The 26,577-nt window shown below is 33.2% G+C and overlaps 1 protein-coding gene across 7 annotated transcripts in view; it reads left to right on the plus strand.

The window, feature by feature from the left end:
- The window catches only part of ZNF711 (zinc finger protein 711), a 29,627-nt gene extending 3,050 nt beyond the window's left edge, over positions 1-26,577 (plus strand). The window contains exons 3-11 of one of the 7 annotated variants that reach the window (XM_008978151.3): positions 487-745; positions 1,104-1,208; positions 8,479-9,021; positions 17,499-17,654; positions 18,336-18,473; positions 20,496-20,633; positions 21,509-21,556; positions 23,219-23,362; positions 23,866-26,577. In XM_008978151.3, coding sequence (XP_008976399.1) covers positions 1,130-1,208; positions 8,479-9,021; positions 17,499-17,654; positions 18,336-18,473; positions 20,496-20,633; positions 21,509-21,556; positions 23,219-23,362; positions 23,866-25,043 — 2,424 coding nt within the window. In that variant the 5' untranslated portion in view covers positions 487-745; positions 1,104-1,129 and the 3' untranslated portion in view covers positions 25,044-26,577. Of the gene's footprint in view, positions 1-486; positions 1,209-8,478; positions 9,022-17,498; positions 17,655-18,335; positions 18,474-20,495; positions 20,634-21,508; positions 21,557-23,218; positions 23,363-23,865 lie in introns of all 7 variants that reach the window. The other 6 variants (XM_008978149.3, XM_003824437.4, XM_057301160.1 and 3 more) reach the window with 6 other exon arrangements.

A 26,577-nucleotide genomic window follows, 5' to 3' on the forward strand; every position in this document is an offset into this window, starting at 1 on the left:
GACTCTCCTGCCTCCTGAATACCAATTTAGCCATCCTCCTTTATTTAAGAATATATTAAGTTGTATTACGTGTCACCTTTCTGAAACTTTCATTAAGGTTGCAGCTTTATCGGTTGTGCAATATGGTACAATTTATTAAGCAGTCCTACGTGAAAAGGAGATAAGTGCCTTGTAAAATTGACAGGTTTTTGTTGATTTACTTAGAATCTTATGTTTGAAGAGAAAATGCACATATATGTGTCTAAGAAATACATTGAGTGACAGCATCTGACTTTATGTTCCATACTATCAAATGGTCGTAAATATAGGATAAGTCATTTGAAATGAAATAGATTGAGCCCTTGCTTTCAAAACCACCTTGAAGCTAGCATAATTTTATTAATCACTAATAAAAAGTCAGTTTTACAATTACAAGTAAATGAAATGCTGAGATAAATAATTTGCTAAATGTTTGTATGTGATCGATCTTATTTTTACCATATTTAGGAAGCAGTCATGTTTCATGAGTCCTCAAAACTGAGACAAGAGAATGTAGTAGAGTGAGGCCAGAAGTCCTTACTGGTTCAAAGAACTCCGGGGAAACTGGGATAGAACATTTTACATTATAAGTAGAACCCTGGGAGCCAGAGGTGAATACAAGTTTATCTGCAGAGCTCCGCTGCAGGGCTGATCTGGGTCTGGAAGAAATGGATGAGAGCCAGTGGATGAAATTCACTAATACTAGACATCTGAGTCCTCTAGTAATGTATAAATATCCTAACTATTGTTTGTTGTCATCTCGTTCTTCTTTTATAACCTATGTTTTAACTGGAACTTTTAGCACTGCAGTTTTGTTGTTTTGCTTTCTTCTACCACTTCCCTATGGCTCATCAGCTTGACTGTGCCTTTGTCTCCATTATTTTTGGTTTACTTCCACTTGGCACTTCTTTTATTTATGGTTGTCACATAAAGCATCTAACCATGGTTTTTCTTTGTTTTGCTTTCTTTTGTAATAAGCTTTCCACACTTGGTTGAAAGGCATATTGTCAATTGCATTTTTTTCTCAAAACAACTAACTTTGGACTAAATATATTAAACTATTTTAAAAGCCATTTCTTTTGCAGATATTGGTGAATGAACTTTGCTAAGTATGGATTCAGGCGGTGGAAGTCTTGGATTGCACACGCCAGACTCTAGAATGGCCCATACCATGATTATGCAAGATTTTGGTAAAGCATTTTCTTTGTTGTATTTTTTTCTTTTTTAGAAGTAAGGGGATAATAAAAATCAAAAATAAGTTGAGGAAGGGGAGAATTACAATGAAAACTTGTTCTTTTACTAGGAAAATATATTTGTAGAGCTTATTCTCATAAAGCTGTGTGTCAGTGGTCTACTTAACATCACTTTTACAATTTAGGGGAAGGTTGTGTTAGGGACACTTGAAATATGGTGGTAATATGTTACCGGAAATGAAAAACTCAATTTACATAAATAACTGCATAATTATATCACATTCTGTTCTGATAGTATATATCAGCTCTCACGTGTAGGAAATGTTAAACTGACTTTCTAAAACACATTTTAAGTTGCATTGTTAATAAAGTTGGAAAAAGAAGTGCTTATATCAACTAAAAAAAAAGATGCTTATATAGTGATATGCAAAATCATGCACTAGGTGATTATTATTGTGATGCTATTTCCTCAGAAAGTTGTTACCATTAGAATACATTTTTCTTTCTCTTTTTTTTTTTTAAAAAAAAAAAAAAAGAGGCCGGGCTTCGTGGCTCATGCCTGTAATCCCAGCACTTTGGGAGGCAAAGGCGGGCGGATCACGAGGTCAAGAGATTGAAATCATTCTGGCCAGCATGGTGAAACCCCGTCTCTACTAAAAGTACAAAAGATTAGCCGAGCGTGGTGGAGCACGCCTGTAGTCCCAGCTACTCAGGAGGCTGAGGCAGGAGGATTGCTTGAGCCCATGAGGCGGAGGTTGCAATGAGCTGAGCTGAGATGGTGCCACTGCACTCCAGCCTGGTGACAGAATGAGACTCAGTCTCAAAAAAAAAAAAAAAAAAAAAAAAAAGACTCCTTACTCTTGTGGCCAGGTTTGTAAGTAGCCTCTTGACAGTAGTCATTTTGATGAGGATGCCAAGACTCCATTGACATTCAACAAATAAACTGAATTTGGCCAGGGATGATCTGAATTACAGAGGAGATAGAGCTATTTGAAGTATAAAAGGCAGGGATGAGATCAAAAGAATTGAAGATAAGATTGGAGTGAAAGCAGAAAAGACAAATGGTGAACTGCGATAAAAGAACAGGGAACGAGGTAATATGGAATTGTTGAAGCTGAAATTAGTGATGAGGGAATAGAACTGTGATACTTTGCTAAGTTAAGAAAATGCTACTATTGTTCGTTGATAATATGGTTGAATGTATCATTTGGTCCCCTGTAGTAAATCCCACAGCAACGGAAGTCAGTAAAGCCGTATTCTAGTCATGGCAGTGCTGTTAACTAGCTGTGTAAACTTGGATAAATTACTGAATTCCCTTTTATAATGATTGCACTAGATAACATTTAAGGTCCTCTCCAGTTATAGAATTCTTTGACATTTCTTTCTGATGAATAAAGTTGAGTAGTCCAATATTGGATGTGAGTTAATTGATGAAATATAAAGAAATCGTGGATGTATTCTTCTGAAAGCTAAGTGAATTGTGTTGACTACGGATGATTTAGAAATGACTTTGGGTGAAAAAAACTCATCAATAAATTCTAGAGGAAGGATAATAGGGCCAAAGAGTAAGAGATTAAAGATATTCCCATGAATTCTTTAGTAGAGAGTTGATAGTTTTTAGAATAATGGAACACTGGAATTTCAGTATGGTAAATAAATTTTGGTTGAAATGTCAACTTTAATTTTTTACCTTTTAAAATAAGATATTTTTAAAATGGAAGTATTATAGTAGTTTCTCCATTTAATACAAAATATTACCTCTCCTATAGCATTTGATAAAGTGCCAAAACTCACTTCATTCCTGAAGAGGTTGGCTATTAGCTAGTAAAGTGTGATTCCTTTCAAAAGATGAAAAAAAAATCTGATTGGTGCTGGTGAATATTTACATAATGTTCCTTTTAACCTTCCTTTCCATTGTTTATCCTCAATGTCTTTAGAATTAATTACTCCTTTATTACATCTACTACTTTTTTTCTTTTAGTTGTTAGGGGAATAGAATATGCATATTGAAATATTTAACATATATGTTTTTTCTTCTTTACTTTTTATTCAGATACATTCACATACCATTCCATTCATCCATTTTTATAAAGTATACAATTCAATGGTTTTTAGCATATTCACAAAATTGTATAACCATCACTAGTACCTAGTTTTAGAACATTTTCATATCCTAAAAAAAGACACCTCATACCCATTAGCAGTCATTCCCCATTCTGCCTCTCCCCACCAGCCCTAGGCAGCCACTAATCTTTCTGTCTGTGGATTTAATTATTCTGAACATTTTATATAAGTGGAATCATATATGGTCATTGTGTCTGGCTTCTTTCACTTAGCATGTTTTTAAGTGTCATCCATGTTATAGCATGTATCAGTACATACTTCATTCGTTTTCACTGCCAATGATATTCCATTGTATGAGTACACCACATTTGGTTTATTTATCAGTTGATAGATATTTGGGTTGTTGAAATATTTTTAATCCACTAGAAATATTATGTGTTTGACAAAATAAGCTTTGCATCTTAGATTGAAGTATGAGTGCCTTTGGAGGCGTGTGACAGTATGCCAAGGCATACCTGAAACCACAGAATAAATAGCACAGCCTCTTGGAATTTTTTTTTCATTTGAATTGAGGAGAATATATATACACACATATACCTATACACAATTATAGCTGCATAAATATGTAGAAAGTAAGATTTTCGTTCACTATCCCCTCCCTTTTTAGAAATAATAAAATTGAAAGGTTTGCGAACTACTTCTAATTTTTAATTAGTATTTTCATATTATCATTTAAAGCCCTCTCTAAAATGAATTTAATTGAGTAAACTGATTTGTATCAGAAAAATGTTTAAAGGCACTTATTGTTGTTTTTGTTGTTATATACCTGTTTATGATTTAACTGGTAGTATTTTGAGTTAGTGGTTTTTTCAAATGATGCATTCTTTTTAAATTTCATTTTTATGCTCTCTTAAATCAAGGTATATAAATCAATGGCAGTTAAATTACTTTTGCATTTTTGGTGAGACTGTTTTTCTGAATTTGCTATTAGATCAAGAATAACTAATATGGGTAATGCTCACTCATTTGTGCTTAGGGATAATGTTGACTTGAAATATGTTAAGTTTCCATTTGTCCTTGGTAAATTCTGAACTCTTAAAAGGCAGTAACTCACTCTATTTTTGATATGCAGTTCCCAGCACAATTTCATTTATAGGCATTTTCATTTTTGTATGATATTTTGTGAAATGCAAAGGTTGTCAAACAGACCTAAACCTAAAAAGACCTTTATTGGGGGACTTTTGGAAATTTTAGCCCTGATAACTTAGATTTCTTCTGAAAGCAGCCCCCCCATGCTTATTTTACCTCCCTGTTAAAATTTCTAAATTCTAAAATTTCATTAGAAATTAGATACATTCTCTTTAAATTCTGTTAGCGTCAAAACTTAGATATTTGCAGCCCCATAAATTATTGACATTTGTGAAACTTAGAGTTTAACATACACAGAGCTAACCAAATAAGAACACTGTGGCACAAGATCTCCAAATTCTGTAAGGTTCTTGGTTGATACAATACAGAAAATCTGAAACATTAATTTAATGCATAATTCATTGGACCAATTTATTTTGAAGAATATTTGAGACTTAGAAATTTACAACTTTGTTCAATAACCTTGCTGGTGTCTCAGTATAATAGCTGTCCTTGAAGTATGAGATTGAATTTAATAGTTGTTTAAGATTTTAATGCTACAAAAAGTCTGTGTTGTTTTAGGATATAAATAGCAAAACACCCTTAGATAGTGGCCCAAGACAGACCTGACACGTAACAGATTTTATGCTGTCATTCTGGTGATGTTCCAAGTATTCATATTTAAATGGAATAACTTTAATAAAATGGGAAATACTGGAAATCAGGACATGTTTCTTACTGTTGCCTGATTATTTAATTTTATACTTTTTAAATGATTTTTTCTTATTGTTTATAATTTTCTAAGCTAGTAAGATAAATTATTAACGCAATTTAATGCTGTTTACTAAATGATTTAAAATTTAAATGAGCGACCACGTGATAGGCCATTTTACTGTTTATCTCAAGCTGTTCCTCTAGCTGTGCCTCACTTAGTTAATCTTACACCTCTCCTTAAAAAACAGTATCTAGGGTAAATATACTCTAACCTCTTCCCAGGCAAGTAGAAAAAAGGCAGTCTGGAGTCAAACAGTGAGTTCAGTTTCCAGCTAGGACCCTGTGGCAACCTTATATAACATCTGTAAACCATAGTTCCTCCTTATTTAAAATGAGGATAATCGCACTCACCTTATACAGTTGTTCTGAGGATTAAATGAGATGATACTTGTATTAGCAGGTTGCTTGTTGGATAGTCAGTGCTCAATAAATATAGCTAATCTATAGCTAAGTGACTTTGTTTAGAAAGTCAGTGGAATCTAACAGATGAACTGATAAGAAGAACAAGCAAAATTTAATAAGAGATATCTTGGATCTTGGTCTAAGTAATCTGCTGCTACCCTGTGAGGGACTTACCAATTCTTGGTCTAGGATCCTTGAGAGCATTTGGTTCAGGATAAACAAACACATTTGGATTTATTTATTTAGTTTTTTAGATCTGATCTATTTTGACTTGTAAGTTCCTGCTAGAGGCTAAGTGAACTAGCACTGTTCCTTCAGTCTATCTTCTTAGAATCCACCCAACCAGGTTGATCTGAACCCAGGTCCCCACTAGCATTATTCTACCCTTCTTTCCTTCCCTATGGTCTACTTTCAGGAACCAGACTAATCTTCAGCAGTGTTCTAAAATAAATGGAATTTCCCATATTTTAAATCTTTGGTTTGTGAAAAGATTTTTGTGAATTAGTAATTTTATTGTTTAGATATATAGAATTCCAGTACAGTTAATTTTACAGGATTAATATTTTAATTTTTTCCTTGCTAAAAAACCACATTTCTAGTCTGATTAAATGCTAAATTTGAACCCCCACCTCGTCCCCATTTCTGAAATGCCCAGTGGAGTAACAACTGAATTAAAAATACTTGTTTTATACATACTCCCTTCGTGTACCAGACTTCCAGGATTGTGGCTGTGTCCTTTTGGGGTAATTTAGTGGTTTGGGTGAGAGTTTGAGACGGTGAGAAGGATTTAAAAGGGTTGAAAGTAAAGTATCCCAAAAACGCTGTTGAAAGCTCAGCTTTCCCTTTTCACCTTGTTCTTTGATGTGTTAGTGTATTGATGGTGTCCATTGGTCTCCATCCTAACTTGGTAACTAACTTCCATAATGAATTGATTAAAAATAATGAGCACTATGTGACAAATAACACTCTTTCAGGTACTACTTTATAGAAAGTGATCAAAAGGTTTTGTACTGGATGATTTCTTGTAGATAATTTATTATAACCAGATCCACAAGCCCTCTTAATTTGTTTTTGTACCACCTCAGGGAGCAGAACTTAGCAGAATTCCTCATGAAGGGATTTTACACTTGTACAATATTTACAGGGCAGGTAGGAGTTGGTGTTTACCATGCTGCTCAAGAAAAACATTAAAGCTTTATTCCTACAGATTTACTATTATCAAACCAAATATTAGTCTAAGATGAGTACAGAGTTTTTCCCCCTAAATCAGGTGTTGAAAGATGCCTTCCAATTTTGGATATAATAATTATTATAAGTTAAAGAAGTTCAGACACTTTCATGTTCATGATGCATATTTTATAATAGAATATTTTATTAACTCACTTAACATATTAGTATCCTTTTACGTTTTTGTGCCTTTTTATTTTAATTTTTTGAAACAATTATAGACTCACAAGCAATAGAGCAAAGGAGTACATACAGTCCATGTACCCTTTACTTACCTTCCTGTGATGGTGGCATCTTACATAACTGTAGTATAATACAAAAACCAGGAAATTGACATTCACACATTACTGTTAACTAGACTACAGACCTAATGCAGTTTTCACCATTTTTAACATACATTCGTGTGTGTGTATGTGAATGTATATATTCTATGCAGTTTTATCCCACATATAGATTTGTGTAAATACCACCACAATGAAGATGCAGAGCTGTTCTATCACTATATATATGCTATCCCTGTGTGTTCACAGACACACACACACACACACACACACACACACACAGACACCCTTGGCAACCAATAATCTGTTCTCCATCCCTATAGTTTTATTGTTTTGAGATAATATAAATTACTCCATTTATACATTATACAGTATCATAACCTTTGGTGATTGTCTTTTTTTCCCTCAGCAAAATTTTCTGGAGGAAATTCAGGTTGTTGAATATATCAACAGTGTGTTCATTTTTATTGCTGGGTAGTATTCCATAGTAGGGATGTGCCAGAGTTGGTGGAACCAACCATTCACCTGCTAAAGGACACTTGGGTTGTGTCTAATTTTTTGCTACTATGAGTAATAGCTACTATGAGCTGTTAGGAATATTTCTGTACAGTGTTTGGTATAAACATATATTTTCATTTTTTCTGGGGAAAAATGCCCGAGATTGCAATGGTTGGATTGTATAGTAAGTGCATATTTAGTTTTGTAAGAAATCGCCAAACTACTGGTGGATCACGAGGTCAGGAGATCGAGACCATCCTGGCTAACACGGTGAAACCCCATCTCTACTAAAAATACAAAAAATTAGCCGGGCGCAGTGGCGGGCGCATGTAGTCCCAGCTACTCAGGAGGCTGAGGCAGGAGAATGGCGTGAACCCGGGAGGTGGAGTTTGCAGTGAGCCGAGATCGCGCCACCGCACTCCAGCCTGGGCGATAGAGCGAGACTTCGTCTCAAAAAAAAGAAAAAAAGAAATCGCCAAACTATTTTCGAGAGTGGCTGCTACTATTTTACGTTTGCACCAATAACGTTTGAGAAATCCAGTTTCTCCACATCCTCACCAGCCTATGGTGCTATCACTGTTTTTTGTGTTAACTGTTTTAATTGGAATGTAGTGATATCTCATTATGGCTTTTATGTTTTACTTGAAAATAAAGTATATCATTTTAAGGTCTTCATGTAGATTTTACTAACATCGTTTTCACCCAACTCTAACCCAATTCCTGGTTGTTGGTGATTTTAATTGCAGTTAAATTGTCAATGATTTTAAAAAATGATTTATTTGGCCAAGATTACTTAATATTTAAGAAATATTTATAGCATTTGATTTATTAAATACAGTACTCTAAATTAATAAAATAACTTTACCTTTTTTGGATAATTGTTTGTATTATAGTGGCTGGAATGGCTGGTACTGCACATATCGATGGAGACCATATTGTTGTTTCAGTTCCTGAAGCTGTTTTAGTTTCTGATGTTGTCACAGATGATGGGATAACTCTTGATCATGGCCTTGCAGCTGAAGTTGTCCATGGACCTGATATCATCACAGAGACTGATGTAGTAACAGAAGGTGTGATTGTTCCTGAAGCGGTACTTGAAGCTGATGTTGCCATTGAAGAGGATTTAGAGGAAGATGATGGTGATCACATCTTGACTTCTGAACTAATTACAGAAACCGTTAGGGTACCAGAGCAGGTTTTCGTGGCTGACCTTGTTACTGGTCCTAATGGACACTTAGAACATGTGGTCCAAGATTGTGTTTCAGGAGTCGACTCTCCCACAATGGTATCAGAGGAGGTTCTTGTAACTAATTCAGATACAGAAACTGTGATTCAAGCAGCTGGAGGTGTTCCTGGTTCTACAGTTACTATAAAAACCGAAGATGATGATGATGATGATGTCAAGAGCACTTCTGAAGACTACTTAATGATATCTTGTAAGTGAAACATAAAGCCCATAATTACTCAGGAGATTGATTTATATAATCCGGAAAAGTTTTCTGGGATGAGGGATATATTCAATAAAAGTTACAGGGGAATCTTTTTGAAAAATAATTTTTTGAAGCAGTGTCATTAAGATGCTGTTTTGAGTTTACTGATGTTTTTAATTTATTCAATGAAAATTCATACCTGAAATGAAGTAAAATAATGCAGTTTATTAGTATCTTAAAATAGAGGTATAGATTTGGCAACAACAAGAACATTAACTGATACAAAATTTTAATGATAAATATATATATTTCAACATGGGAACTTTCTTATGTAGCCACTGCTTTTTTTTAATATGACAGGCACTGAAATTGTCAATTAAGTTTTTCTTAGGAACTTAAGCAGAATATGTTAAGAAATGTATTGATTTTTAAATTAAATACTTGAAAAGTAAATCATAAACTCAGATAATGTCCTACAGTTCTCCCTGTGTTTATATTGCTTATGCCTAAATATGTGCGTGTATATTTTATGCAAAGCTATTTAACATGTTTATTTTAGACTGCTTTGCAAGATTCTTAAAACATTCTATCCGAAGCGGGAAGATAGAAATATTTTGTTCTCATTTTAAATGATGGGTTTATGAGAGCAGCAACAAAAATAAAAAATATCTTGATAAGTTATTGATGGAGCTTAAAGAAGTAGGTATATTAGTTATTAAATTTGAAGGGATCATGCTACAAGTAGTTAAGATTAGACAAATTTTTTTGACTTATCCAGGGAAGATTTTTATTCTTTTTAAAATACAAAAATGGTTGACTGGGAAGTTTATCGCCAGGTAGAGTGTGTGTGTGTATGTGTGTATAAAGTGATCGTATGTATATGTGTATTAGTGAATTTAAAACTGAAAATAAACTAAATTTATTTAATTTGTGAATTTAATTGTAAAGTTTAGCATGTTAACTTTTTTCTTCTATAAGCACTTTTGAAGGTGAATTTTTACATTGTTTTTAAGAAAATAATGTAAGCCACTAAAAGACTACAAATATTGTTACCTATTTTTAAATAGATATAGATTACTAAAGCAACTCCATATTTACATCTTAACGTGGCATTTTTTAAAAGATCTATAGTATGGTTATCATGTAAAATGATGTGGCAAAAGTTGGTCGTCTACACTAAAATTCAGTATGTCTTCAAAAGAGTATTCATTAATTTAAACTGATATTAAAGTAGTGCAAAATTTAGATGTCATGTATTGTGAACAGTCATACCTTGTGTTATCTTCTATGATTTAATTCTGCAAAAGTTTTTTAAAAAAGTTTCTGGAATATTCTAAGTTAGAATAATTATTTTGATAACTACCTCATATATCAAATACAAGGACTCCTTTGAGGAATATAATTTTATTTTTTGTTCATTTGTTTGGTTTCAACTTTTATTTTAGGATTTGTACGGGTATGAATGATCCCATCTCCTAGGTACTGAGCATAGTACCCAACAGTTAGTTTTTTGGTCCTCGCCCCACTCCCTCCCTCCCACCTCTAGTAATCCCCAATGTCTGTTGTTGCCATCTTTATGTCCATGAGGACCCCATGTTTAGACTTCTCTTATAAGTGAGAACGTGCAGTATTTGGTTTTCTGTTCTTGCATTAATTTGCTTAGAATAATGACCCACAGCAGCATCCATATTACTACAAAGGACGTGATTTCTTCTTTTCTTACGGCTGTGTAGTATTCTGTGGTGTATATGTACCACATTTCCTTTATCCAGTCCACTGTTGATGGGTACCTAGGTTGATTCCCTGTCTTTGCTATTGTAAATAATGCTGTGATGAACACACAAGTGTGTGTGTCTTCATGGTAGAATGATTTGTTTTCCATTGGATGTATACCCAGAGTGGGACTGCTGAGTTGAATGGTAGTTCTGTTTTAAATTCTCTGATAAATTTCCAAACTGCTTTCCACAGTGGCTGAACTAATTTACATCCCACCAACAGTGTTTAAGTGTCCCCTTTTCTCCACAGCCTCACCAACATCTGTTGTTTTTTTGACATTTTAGTAATGGCCATTCTGGCCATAATAAAAAAATAGTAGATGTTGGCATGGATGCAGTGAAAAGGGAACACTTTTACACTGTTGGTGGGAATGTAAACTAGTACAACCACTATGGAAAACAGTGTGGAGATCCCTTAAGGAACAAAAAGTAGATCTACTGTTTGATCCAGCAATCCCACTACTAGGTATCTACCCAGAGGAAAATAAGTCATTATACAAAAAAGATACTTTCACATGCATGTTCATAGCAGCACAATTTGCAATTGCAAAAAAATACGGAACCAGCCCGAATGTCCATCAATCAACGAGTGGATAAAGAAAATGTGGTACACTATGGAATACTACTCAGCCATAAAAAGGAATGAAATAATGGCATTGCAGCAACCTAGATGGAATTGGAGACTGTTATTCTAAGTGAAGTAACTCAGGAACAGAAAACCAAATATATGTTTTCTCTCATATATGGGAGCTAAGCTATGAGGATGCAAAGCATAAGAATGATACATTAGACTTTGGGGACTCGGGAGAAAGGGTTGTGGGTGGTGAAGGATACAAGAGTAAACATTGGGTACAGTGTACGCTGCTGAGGTTATGGGTGCACTAAAATCTCATAAATCACCGCTAAAGAACTTATTCATGTAACCAAACACTACCTATTCCCCAAAAAGCTATTGAAATAAAAACATTTTAAAAAATAGCTTGTCAGTATGAACAAGCAAAATAATAATAATAATAATAATAATGATAATGGTCATTCTCACTGGTGTGAGGTGATGTCTCTGTGGTTTTGATTTGCATTTCTCTGATGATTAGTGATGTGGAACATTTTTTTCCTATGTTTGTTGACCACTTGTATGTTTTCTTTTGAGAAGTGTCTGTTCATGCCTTTTCCCTGTTTTTATTGGAGTTACTTGTTTTCTGCTTGCTGATTTAAGTTCTTTGTAGATTCTGGATATTAGACCTTTGTCCGATGCATAGTTTGTGAATATTTTTCTCCCATTCTGTAGGTTGTCTGTTTACTCCGTTGATAGTTTCTTTTGCTGTGCAGAAGCTCTTTAGTTTAATTAGTTCTGACTTGTCAATTTTTGCTTTTGTTGCAATTGGTTTTGGGGACTTAGTCATAAATTCTTTCCCGAGGCCAATGTCCAGAATAGTGTTTACTAGGTTTTCTTCTAGGATTCTTATGTCTAGAGGTTTTATCTTTAAACTTTGGTCCATCTTGGCTAAATTTTGTATGGTGAAACATAGGGGTCCAGTTTCATTCTTCTGGATATGGCTTCCCAGCTATCCCAGCACCATTTATTGAATAGGGAGTCCTTTCCCATTGCTTGCTTCTGTTGATTTTGCCAAAGATTAGATGGTTGTAGTTATGTGGCTTTGTTTATGGGTTCTCTTTTCTGTTCCTTTGGTCTATGTGTTTGTTTTTGTACTAGTAACATGCTGTTTATGTTACTGTAGCCTTGTAGTGTAGTTTCAAGTTGGGTAATTGATGTCTCTGGCTTTGTTCTTTTTGCCTAGGGTTATTTTGGCTATTTCTTTCTTGGTTCCTTATGAATTTTAGCGTAGTTTTTTCCAATTCTGTGAAAATGACGTTAGTAGTTTGATAGGAATAGCATTGAATCTGTAGATTGCTTTGGGCAGTATGTCCATTTTAATGATATTGATTCTTCCAATCCTTGAGCATGGAATGTTTTTCCATTTGTTTGTGTCATCTGTGATTTCATTTATTAGTGTTTTATAGTACTCCTTGTAGAGGTTTTTCACCTCCTTGGTTAAATATATTCCTGGGTATTTTTTTGAGGCTGTTGTACATGTAATTGCATTCTTAATTTGGCTCTCAGCTTGGATGTTGTTGGTGTGTAGAAATGCTACTGATTTTTGTACATTGATTTTGTATCCTGAAGCCTTAATAAAATTGTTTATCAGTTCTAATAGCCTTTGGCAGAGTCCTTAGGGTTTTCTAAGTATAGAATCATATCATCAGCAAAGAGAGATAGTTTGACTTATTTTACTGTTTGGATGTCTTTTATTTCTTTCTCTTGCCTGATTGCTCTGGTTAGGATTTCCAGTACTATGCTGAATAGGAGTGATGAGAGTAGACATCCTTGTCTTATTCCTGTTCTCAAGAAGAATGCTTCCAGTTTTTGCTCATTCAGTTCGATATTGGCTTTGGGTTTGTCATAAATGGCTGTTATTATTTTGAGATATGTTCCTTTGATGCCTAGTTTCTTGAGGGTTTTTATCATGAAGGGCTAATACATTCTGATTTTATCAAAAGCTTTTCCCATATCTACTGCAATGATCACATGGTTTTTGCTTGTAATTCTGTTTATGTGGTGAATCACATTTATTGATATGCATATGTCGAACCAACCTTTCATCCTTGGAATGAAACCTAGTTGATCATGGTGTTTTAACTTTTTGATGTGCTGTTGAATTTAGTTTACTAGTATTTTCTTGAGGATTCTTGCTTAAGGAACATAATTTTGTATAAAGCAAAATATCTTGTTAACATCATGATGGGAGATCTCATTCAAACCTCCCTAATTTCAGGGGTAAAAAAAGTTAACACCTTTATAATTTTAAAAACTATAATGACTTTTTTGAGATATAATTTACACATCCTTTTATTTACCCATCTGAAGTGTGCAAATAAGTGGTTTTTCATATATTCACAGGGTTGTACAACCATCACCACAATCAATTTTAGAACTTTTTCATCACCACAAAAAGAAACCCTATACCCTTTAGCTGTTAGCCCCCCCCTCCATCCACTCTGAGGCAACCATGCCTGTATAGATTTGCCTATCCTGGATATTTCATATAAATGGAGTTATACAATATGTGGCATTTTATGTCTGGCTTTTTTTACTTCACATAATGTTTTCAAGGGTCATTCATGTCATAGCATATATCAGTACATTTGACCCTTGAACAATGCAGGGGTTAAGGGTGCTGAACCCCGCCCCCCCTGCTGACATACACACAGTTGAAAAGCCATATGTAACTTTCAGCTTACCAAAAACATAACTACTAACAGCCTACTGTTGACCAGAAGTCTTACCAATAACAGTCAATTAACATGTTTTGTATGTTATATGTATCATATTCTGTATTCTTACGATAAAGTAAACTGGAGGAAAGAAAATGTTAAAATCGTAAGGAAAATAAAATATATTTACTATTCATTAAGTGGAAGTGGGTCATCATAAAGGTCCTCATCCTTATTGTCCTCACATTGAGTAGGCTGAAGAAGGAGAGGAAGAAGGGTTGGTCATGCTGTCTCAGAGGTAGCAGAGCAGAAGAAAATTCATGGATAAGTGGACCTGCACAATTCAAACCTATGTTATTCAAGGGTCAACTGTACTTCATTCAGTATTACTAATAACATTCCATTATATGGGTATTATCACATTTTCTTTATCCATTCATCCATCAGTTAATGGACATTTAGGTTGTTTCCACTTTTTGGCTATTATGAATAATGCTCCATGAACATTTATGTACAAGTTTTTATGTGGGTGTATATTTTTAGTTTTCTTGGGTATATACCTGGGAGTGGCATAACTCTGAAATCTAAAGGTGACTATCTTGTTGTTCACTTTTTCACTCTATTGTGAAATACAGATTCTTTGTATATTGCCTAATCCCATCACTGTGGTATATCAGTATACTGTATAGTTTTTATACCATACTCACCATATAATTTTGGTAGATGTAAGTAACATGCAACAGGTAAAATAAAAAGCCTACCTTTTAAAAAGGAATGTTATATTGTACATTTGACTAAAATGAAATTTTAATTAAATTGTGTGAGTGGGCCATAAAATAATATTGAATGTTACCAAACTTTACAGTGTTGGCAAACAATGCACTTCACTATCTTATATTATATTTAGTGCCAGAAGAATTCTGTGGTGGGTATTTTATTACTTATTGCTGGATTGAGAAACAACACTATTGGACTTGAATATTGCATACCTTACAACAAGCAAAACATTTAAGCTTGAATTTAAGGTATTTTGAGTATTATCTGCATTTAGAAGGGCCTTTGGGGATTTATTTCTAAAGTCAGTTGATTGCCTATTAAGTCTTTGTTAATTTCGTACTTTCCATAACGAAGGATATAGAATAAATCTTGGTCAAGTTGATGGTTTACCTCTTAAAACTGCGTGCCAACATCTTTAATAATTTTATCATTTTCTGTGAACTTAAAATACAGAATAAGTTCAGTTAGTACATTTCAAAATTGCTCATTCTGAGGAATCTAAGTAAAAATTAATGGATGCATTAAATTTAAAAGTATGAACCTTAAGAAAAGGTAGAAATGGAATCAGAGAGAATAGTATTAGTAATTTCATACTTATTGCTAAAATTATGGTACAAAACTATTAAGAAGTGGTGAAAAAAATGTGACTTTCATTTCATAAACTTTAATTTTGTGAATTATAGTTTTAACTCAGCTTATTCCAGAAGGAACTGTGATCGCTTTAAACTATTCATGTATAACAAAGTAGAATTTATAAAATGAGAGTATTTTTATTATTTTATTAATTTACCATAAGTTATTTCAGCCTAAAAGTTTGTATTTTGGACACTTTTTGAAGTTTTTTTATATTCTGTTTTTAATTAATGAGAATATAGTTTTTTTCTAAAAACTTACTCATGATTTTTTCTATGTCATTTTTATTCAACATTATTTTATAAGAGAAGCTATTAAGCCAGTAATATCAAATACTTAATCTTTTTTTATTTTAATTTGTACCATTGTCAAAAATGTTGCCAAAAGTTTAGTAATATAATTAGGAGCTCTGATGGAATGAAAATATGTAGACTTTATTTTGATCATTTGGATGCTATCTTTCATAGACAGTAAGCTATTAAAATTTGTAAATAGGATAGAATCATTTATATTTAATCACAAAGTTAAAGTAGCTCTGCAATGTAAAAATAATTTTTAATATGTGTTGTTTTCCACTATTTTGAAAGGCCTAAGGAATATTTTTCAAGTTGTATGTATCAAGTTTGAAACCAAAGTAAGGAAAATCTAGACTTTGACCCATTCAGATCTTGCTAAAATTGTTTTTAGGAGTGCTGAATTAATAGCTTTTTAATGTCACTTTATTCTGTTTTTAATGGTTCTAGAATTGTTAGATGTATGTAGGGGCTTCAGAATTTGATGTTTCATATTTAGTACTGTTACATATATATAATAAGGAGGAGCAGATTTTCAATTTAGATTACATTTGTGTTTTTATAGGAACAGCATTAAAAGAATAAATTATAGGCATATAATATTTAGGAGGCATATATTGTTTGAATATTATTTATGGTCAGAGGACAGAGTTTATTAATCTATTCATTGCATAGTTCATGCATAGTATTCATGTGAACTTAAATGTTATCCTAAAAGACTATACAGTGGAGAATCAAAAATTTTAAGTGTATTTAAAATGTAAGCAATAGGTCCAAATACTGTTGCCTTATCTTTATATATGATTTTCTTTTAATAAGGAAAAAGAGGGGGAAATACCCATTTATTTCCCTTACATATAATTTTGAAATAAAGCATACATTGCAAAATCTAGATATATATAAAATTCATGGCTTGAAGTTGTCTTCCATTGACCCTGCAGAAATTAGAGTATTTACTAAGATTTTATTTCCATGATGTATGAAAATCTGTTTTTATAGTCACTTAGGTGTTCTCTGTGTTTTTTTTTTAATCCTAGATCTTGTATGCTAATTTGTTTTAGAAACAACCACTATTTAATTTGGGAACTGTTGTTTATGTGAACTCATTTTATGAGTAATATATGTTTTATGTTCTTAATTTTTCTGTTATTAAATTTAGTGTTAGGATTTACCTTAAAATATTGAAAGTGATAGAATTTGAAGCCGTTTTAATTAAAGCTATATGGTTAAGTATTTTGTATCTATTAATTGAAATCTGTAAATAGATTTTTATATAATTGCGATTATGTAATATAACTGATCTTGTGTACTGTTTTTCCATGAACCTTGATGCTTTTTTAAATTTTAAAAATAATTTTATTGTTACAGATTTATGTTGCACATGTACAAGTTTATTACATGGATGTAATATTGTGTAGTGGTGGGGTTTGGGCTTCTAGTGTACCTATCACCTGAATAGTGAACATTGTATCCAATAGATAAATTTTCAAACCTCATAATCTCCTCTCCCCCAACCTTTTTGAAGTCCCTAATGTCTATTATTCATGAATCATAACACTTTTAATGGCTTCATAATAGGTTATTAAGTGAATACAGTGGGTAGGTGGTTAACATTATTTCACGTTACACTTCAGCTTAACACCCACTAAATAGTGGTAATTTTTCTTGTTTTGTTTTTTGTTTTTTGTCAATGGTATTTTTTGACTGAAATAATTTTGTTAATATTTTATAGTGGATGATGTTGGAGAAAAATTAGAGCATATGGGGAATACACCATTAAAAATTGGCAGTGATGGTTCACAAGAAGATGCTAAAGAAGATGGGTTTGGTTCTGAAGTTATAAAAGTGTACATATTTAAAGCGGAGGCCGAAGATGATGTTGAAATAGGTACAAACACTAATTTTAATTTATTGCTCCAATAGGAGTTATAATTTATTATATTTTCTGGGGACTAGTCTAAAAATGTTCTCAAAGCATGGGTTTTTTAAATACGTTTTCTTTGGGAATAGTCTTTTAAAAATTGTATATGAATATAAAGCAGGAATGCAGAATATGGCATTCTTTGATTCTTTCAAGCATGAGTAGAATACTGCAGCAGAAAATATCAAAACAAATGATTGGAGAGGATTTGGTTTAGATTAAGAAACTATAATGAGTGTTTATGAGCATGGATTCTAGAGGCAGGCTGCTTGGGTTTTAAATAGGTCCTGTCACTTAGCTGAGTGACCTTTGATAAATTACTTAACCCCCTTCTGTCTGTTTCCTCATCCATAAAATTCTCATAATAATAAAAGCTACCTATAGGGCTGTTGTGAGGGTTAAAGGGGTAAATATGTATAAAAGACTTATATACTGCTTGGCATATAAGCTTGATGTAATTAACAATTTTCATTTCTCAGTGATAGCTGAAAATTTAAAGTATAATTTATATGAAAATGTTCTTGGCACTTTGAAATTTATTTTGGAATTTATTTTTTTTCTAAGAAATATTTCTATATATTCTCCTTATTAATTTAGGTGGTTATTCCATGATACTTCTCTATTTTAATACGTGTTTTAATTTTTAAGGTGGAACAGAAATTGTCACAGAGAGTGAGTACACCAGTGGACATTCAGTAGCTGGAGTGCTTGACCAGAGCCGAATGCAGCGGGAGAAGATGGTTTACATGGCAGTTAAAGATTCTTCTCAAGAAGAAGATGATATCAGTAAGAAAATAAGGGCACTGTAGTGACTTATCAGTAGCCATCATGCATTATTTTTAAAAAATCTCAGAGATACAAGCACTGTATAGGAACAAAGTTCAATAAAATAAGCCTGATCCTTTGACCCTTTGCTGTAAATAATTTAAAAGTGAAGGGTCCTTTTGACCATTCATTTGTACATGTATTGTTCAAATCACCAAACATTAAATAATATATCTTAGTATACTATACTAGAAATACAGAGATGAACAACATAACAGCTCCTGACATCAGTGAAGCTCAAAAATATGTAATTACTGAGTACCTACTTTCTGTGCGTTACTGAATATGTTGCAAGATACTATCTCATTTAATTCTTACAACTCATATCTGAGGTAGGTGGTATTTTTCCTGTCTTATGGAAGGAAAAAAAAAGATTCAGGGAAAATAATTTATCCAAGATCATTCCAATATTAAGTGTGAAGGGCAGGATTTTAATGGTTATCTAACTCCACTGCCAATGTTCTTTCCACATGGCAGTGGGCACTGTTGGCTTCTCTCTGGATTTAGCAATTGAAGGGCTGATGGTTTGTTCTCCTGTCACTAAAGGGTTATCTTATGTAAGTATTCTTCCAAGCCAAGCTGCCAGGAGTTTGATTTCCTATGCCGTTGATGGTCTCCAAGCAGTTGCTGCTTAAGGTTTTGTGGGGCTAAGTACCACAGGACGATCAAACCTCCTCAGGTTTCCTTTCCTGCCATACCGCAGGTTTCCTTATGAAGACATTTTGCTCTCTGCCTACTTTCTCCTCACCTCAGTATAGGAATGCAGCCCTTTCCTAAGGCTATTCCTGTCTTCTTACTATGCTGAGAAAAACACAATATTGCCTTGCCCTAGAAGGCTAAGAGCCTCCATTTCACTGCATTAACTTGACAAAATTGGGCTTTACCTGTGCTGCACTCTGATACCTACTCCAAGTTTCCTTCCCTAGAAGTTGTAGGGTGCTGAATTCCACCCCCAAACAGCTGAAAATATCAAAACAAATGAGTGGAGAAGATTCTGATGGATAGGAAAAGAGTTAAATCAAATGATTTCTATTTGATCTCTAAATTCTTTATTTTTTAATTTATTGGTAAGGAAAGGGGCACAGTAGGAAATGGAAGATTGAGGTTTAAGTTAACTTATGCCAGAATTCTATGGGAATGTGGGAAACTTAGACCAGTGTCTCTTTTTGGTTAATAGAGAGAAGACAAACTTGGGAGAAGAGGGATACTTTTTTCCCATGTTTTTCCCCACATTTCTTCTGTAGTCATCCAGGATCCCAGTATGTGAATCAAAGGAAAAGCAAAAATTCAAGACAATTTTCTATTTAACAAGTTAAATGTAAACAGATTATTTTATATAAAGTATATTGTGGCTCTCTAGGTTTAAATATTTTTTTTTCTTACCGCAATATTGTTTTGTTCAATGAAGCTCATTTAATGCTTTCTCTCCTCAGTAGAATCTCTTAAAATCTGGCCTATTGAAGAATGTCCACATATTCTTGATCACTAGCATTATATACATATATAATTTTTATTTTTATTTTAAATTTTTTTCAATTACTAGTATTTTTGGTGATTTTTATTACATGTATAGTACTGCATTTCATTTATAATACAGTATACGAGATAGTATGGACCACTTTCTAGTATTATTTCTATGAGAAATATTTTCTGAGTCCCAAAAGACTGTCAGGCAAATAAATGTATAATGCCTGATAGAATGTAAGATCATTCAGTATATTTCAAGCGCACATGTTTTTATAAAATTTTTAAAAGCCATTTCCATAGAACTTGGTTCTAAGAGGAGAATAAGAGTTTTGGTAAATGATTGTCTCCTAGTGGCACTAGCCTCCAAAAGTGCCTAATATAAATTGAAATTAAATTTATAAATTTTTAAATTAACCAAACTGAAATTTGAAAGTTGAAAGATTTACATTGTTTGGAATTTTTACCCACTTATTAAATATTTGGGGTTATAAACAAGCAATTATTTCTAAAATTTAGGTTGCGCTGAAATAGCAGATGAAGTTTACATGGAAGTCATTGTAGGGGAAGAGGAAGGAACTTCTCTCCCTGAGATTCAGCTTGAGGACTCTGATGTTAATAAAACAGTTGTCCCTGTTGTCTGGGCTGCGGCATATGGTAGGATACTGGCATTTTTTCACCTGATAAGTACATAATATGTATTTACTCAGCCTTTAGGCCATTAAATAAGCTGTGTGAATGCCACCATGAATTGGCTAATATAATAAAATGTTTTACACTGTGGACTGATTCATCTCTAGTTACTTTAGATGATTTTTCTACCACATACCTTGTACTATTTAAAATGAACCTTGCTTAATGCATTATGTTTTTCAGTATGATCTATTTTAAATCCTACCTGTATAAGTGAGTGCCATAAAAAATTTTATTTTTCTAAAATAGGAATATCCTTTGAAAATCGATCCTTCCTCTTTTGGAAAAACTTATTTCATTTATTAACTCTACAGATGATAAGGTTTTGGGGTTTTGAAAAAGAAACAGAAACCCAGGTATGCTCTTTTAGAAAGCATATAATGAAAGGTAAATTTATCAACTTATTTTTCCCTTTCAGTCTTATTTTATTTCATTCCTATGTAACGTACAAGATGGTCCAGGTATACTCTTTACTTTGAAAAATTTTGATATTCAAATGCATTAATTTATCTAAACTTGGTTCTTCCAAAGGTTCATTCATTCAACAGTCATTTATTGAGCATCTTCAAAGTTAGGGGTACACTGCAGAAATATCTACCCAGTTTTCATTTAAAAAGTAAAATTGTTCTAGATGTTAACAATTCCAAGGATGCTGAACAGCAGCCCTTATTTTCAGTATGTGACATTATCTAACCTATAGGAGTGGAAGAACACAACAATTTTTTTTAACCCAAGGAATGGTGGGCAAAGTAAGATTTTGTAGATTAAGATGTGATCCACTAGTAGTCATTATAATTAGCATATCAGTTTGTAATTGGTCTTTTTTTTTTTCTTTTTAGGAGATGAAAGAAGAGTTTCCCGAAGGTATGAAGATTGTCAAGCATCAGGTAAGAGAGCATTGTATATGAGATGTGAGTTAAAGTTCTGGCTTTATTTTATTTTACTGCTTGGTAAGTAACAAGTTTGTGTCTACAGACACATTTGTTGGACTCTTACTTGCTTAGTCATACCTAATCTAGTTAGTTAGGAGTTTCTTCTTTGAGGAATTAATTTATGTGTGGACATAATGTGTGTTAATCTGTAAATGCAGTTCCATTTAGATTTCCCTCAAACTTTAAGCATCAGGCAGTTTATCAAATGGACCATAACAGGTTGCTATGGAAAAAATGAAATAAGAAATTATTTGGACAGAAAAGTAAAAATTATTCATGATATCAACCCCTTGTTAATGTTCTTTTTGGGGCAGAACTGTTTTCTTAATTTCTATGGCAACCAGTGCATTTATATATAACTGTTATATAAAACCCATGTGTCAGCTTAATTTTTTTTAGTTTTAATACACTCTATATGGTGTTATTCTCTAGTTGATCTTCTTGTTAAGTTTTCTTAAGCAAGGAGATATTTTCTTATGATAATGTGTCATTGTTCTGTTTCTACCCTTGGGAAGTATTTGACTCTCTAAACTTAAGTGTTGATTTCGAGAAATTGATGAGAAGTATAGATCACAGCATATAAGTTAACCTGACAGTTTTGTAGGTCTACATTTTTTAGCTAAATTGCATAAAACCACAATGGATTTTTGATAACTAGGATTATATTAAGTACTTTTTAATGTATGCACTGATCACACTGAAATTGCAATAAATTGCCTACCATATGTTAACCCGTAAAATCAATCTTAATATGTAGTACTCTTTATATCAAGTACACTATTCTGAAGCATATCTACAAGAGATCTGTTTCGTTTTTTATGCATTACACTTAGTCACCATAACTATAATGGTTCAGTAATATGTCTACATTTCTTTTTCAATTAATTTCATCAGCCTTCATTGGTAAAAAACAATTGGTCTGATGCCAAGATTTTGTTTCAAATTCAGTTTCTTTTCTTTCTTTCTTTCTTTCTTTCTTTCTTTCTTTCTTTTTTTTTTTTTTTTCAAGAGACAGGGTCTTCCTGCTCTGTTACCGAGACTGGTGTGCAGTAGCACAATCATAGCTCACTGCAACCTTGAACTCCTGGGCTCGAGCAATCCTCCCATCTCAGGCTCCTGAGTAGCTGGGACTACAGGTGCATGCCACCATGCCTGACCAATTTGTTTTTTGTAGAGACAGGATCTTATTATGTTGCCTAGGGTGGACTGAAACTCCTGACCTCAAGCAGTCCTCCTGCCTCAGCCTCCCAAAGTGCTGGGATTACAGGTGTGGGCCATCATGCCCACCCCAAATCCACTTTCTTATATTACATTCATCTTATCAGTTTATTCCTGATAAAATAGAGATATTTTAAATTTAATTGATGATCAAATTGAGATATTTTAAAGTTAATTTCACATGATATCCTATTCAAAGTATTTACACATACATGTCTTTACTTGTGAGTGAGAGAGAACAAGAGTGAGAGAGAGAAAGAGAATCATAAGATGGATATACTTTGTGAAATTTACTACCAGAGTGGTAACTTGGTGTCATGTCATCTGTAGTAACTCATTCAACAGAACCAAAAAAGTATAAATGTATGTGATTTAATGATGTTTCAATTTTTTTTCCAGGAAATACTTTGGACTCAGCATTAGAAAGCAGAAGTAGTACAGCAGCACAGTACCTTCAAATTTGTGACGGCATTAATACAAATAAAGTACTTAAACAAAAAGCCAAAAAGAGGAGAAGGGGAGAAACCAGGCAGTGGCAAACAGGTAAATACTTTGCTTTATGAATATTATAATTATTTGAGATGTGGAAGTATTTTTTGTCACCAAAGAAAAATATCTATGGTTTACTTGGCAGTTCTACTCTCCATGTACCTGTTTGTGTATGCTATAGATAATTGTTTTTTTTTTTTTTTACTTTGTGTGACTGATACTTAATAAAACTATGCTTGTTTGCTCTTTATTCCAAAGATACTTTTACAGAGAATTTTCAGGTTGGTTTAACAATAAAGGGTACCTGTTTTTGGTATTCAAAGTATATATGATATTGCATTTTGGCATGTGAGTGGTTCATAGTAGAGTGCTGCTCATTACTTTTTAGTGAGCTACTTTGCCATAAATTGCTTTTATTATGTATTTTTTATATTACAGGATTTCATTCAACTAGTATTGTTTTCACATAGTGAATGCCAACTAGTTTGGCACCTTTGTTATAAAATCCTTTAAAACAGTCTGACCAAATGTCACAACTTTCTCTTTTCTTTATCTAGCTGTTATAATAGGTCCTGATGGACAGCCCCTCACAGTGTACCCTTGCCATATTTGCACAAAAAAGTTTAAATCCAGGGGATTCTTAAAAAGACACATGAAGAATCATCCTGATCATTTAATGAGAAAAAAATATCAGTGTACAGATTGTGACTTTACAACTAACAAGAAAGTGAGTTTCCATAACCACTTAGAAAGCCATAAGCTTATAAACAAAGTCGACAAAACCCATGAATTTACAGAATACACACGAAGATACAGAGAGGCTAGTCCACTGAGTTCCAATAAACTTATTTTAAGAGACAAGGAGCCGAAGATGCACAAGTGCAAATACTGTGACTATGAAACTGCAGAACAAGGACTGCTAAACAGGCATTTGTTGGCCGTTCACAGCAAGAATTTTCCTCATGTTTGTGTTGAGTGTGGGAAGGGTTTTCGACATCCTTCTGAACTCAAGAAACATATGAGAACCCATACTGGTGAGAAGCCATATCAGTGTCAGTATTGTATTTTCAGGTGTGCAGATCAATCAAATCTGAAAACTCACATTAAGTCTAAACATGGTAACAATTTGCCATATAAATGTGAGCATTGTCCCCAAGCATTTGGTGATGAGAGGGAGCTTCAACGCCATCTGGATTTGTTTCAAGGACATAAGACACACCAGTGTCCTCATTGTGACCATAAGAGCACCAATTCAAGTGACCTTAAGCGGCACATCATATCTGTCCATACTAAGGATTTTCCTCACAAATGTGAGGTCTGTGATAAAGGTTTTCATCGTCCTTCTGAGCTCAAAAAGCATAGTGATATCCATAAGGGTAGGAAGATTCATCAGTGCAGGCACTGTGACTTTAAAACATCCGATCCATTTATTCTTAGTGGCCATATCCTTTCAGTTCATACTAAAGATCAGCCATTGAAATGTAAAAGGTGCAAGAGAGGATTCAGACAACAAAATGAGCTAAAAAAACATATGAAGACCCATACTGGAAGGAAGATTTACCAATGTGAGTATTGTGAATACAGCACTACAGATGCATCTGGCTTTAAACGACATGTGATATCGATACATACAAAAGACTATCCACACAGGTGTGAATTCTGCAAGAAGGGATTCCGAAGACCATCAGAAAAAAATCAGCATATTATGAGGCACCACAAAGAGGCTCTTATGTAATAAGATCAATATAAAGAAAGAAGCTATTTAGGAGATATGATATGCTACTTGGGAGAAAACTCTCACTAACTGTCTCACCGGGTTTCAAAGCTTGATACTAAATCATGACTTTACATTCTTTGTATTAAAGATCTTAAAATATTTGAATTCACGGGGGATCCCATAGCCCTTTGAAAATTACTTAAAGAATTTAAGAAGCACTATAGAATGGTCACAGAAAAACTTCTTAAGTATCTGTGTAATAGTATTATATGCATACTTAAACTACAGAGGGGAAAAGCAAAGACAAATACTTTATTGGGCTGATTATGTTAGATACAAATGTTTCTGAGAAGAGAATACATAATCGAGTTTAGCGATGCTTTGCTATAGCAAGCAAACCCACTTTTATGCAATTTTAGAAATGGGGCGGGGAAACAAAATGTGGTCATTCATCAGTCACTTAGTCATTGAGCCTTTTATATTGTACCTGGAAATTAAATTCCAGAAATGACAAAAGTTTTGTGTATTCATTAAAAGAAAACTAACTGGAAAACAGGTTAGATTAATTCAGTACTATTAAAAAAGAATTCAGAGCTGTTAATATTTTATCACAGGATAGGATACTTAAAATATAGCATTCTGTGCTGAGGTCTAAGGTGAAGTCTATAAAGATTAAAGTTCCCTTTTTTCTGATGTTCAAGTTGATTGTTGTTCAGTATGGCATATATGACAAAAGTATATTTGAGTCAAATGTGGCTTTCTAAAATGGATGCAACATTAGCGTTGCAAACAAAATCAGCACTATATTTCTTAATGATCTAAAGATTAATTTGAGAGAACACAGTTTTCTTAAATATTATAATGTCTAGAGCTTTTTTAGGACAGTCTTAGCAAGTATGATTGTTCTAGTCTTACTTGCTCTAATGTTTAAAGGTGCAATTTTATGCCATTATTGAAATTGATTTTTAAAATCTATATACCATATGATTAACATGCATTTTCAATATGAGGCAGTGTTTATGCAGTATTTAACAGAGCAATCTGCTGCCAATAGAGTTTGGAGGTGGATATTTAGTTTACAGTGTATAAACTTAAAATATGCATCCCTTTAACAACGCTTTGTGTTAGCATGCTGCAAATCAAAATGGCACTTAATATTAAAAGCTGGTTTAGGGAAATTTTATGAAAATCCTGTTCATAAATGTAATGCATATGATATGTACTTTTAAGTTTTAGTTGCTTCATGTTTACATTCAGCTGTTCAACATAATTAAAATGTAATTTTACTTCATGCTATATTGTGGCTTTGTGTTTCAAATAATGTTCACCTTTCTGTTTTTGCACCAGATAAGAATCAGTTCCTTGAGAATAAATTTTTTATCTTTCTTAACTTCAGAATATGAAATTTGGAATATCTACTAAAATTGTGTGTTATGTGGCTGTAAATGATGTACACGCTGTAAAATAAGATCGCTACTGTTATGTGGGATTATTATTTCTAAATGTTACTAATTGAAATGAGCATACAATAAAAAGCATTTATTGCACTTAA

Source organism: Pan paniscus, chromosome X (genome assembly GCF_029289425.2).
Source record: "Pan paniscus chromosome X, NHGRI_mPanPan1-v2.0_pri, whole genome shotgun sequence".
NCBI lineage: Eukaryota > Metazoa > Chordata > Mammalia > Primates > Hominidae > Pan > Pan paniscus.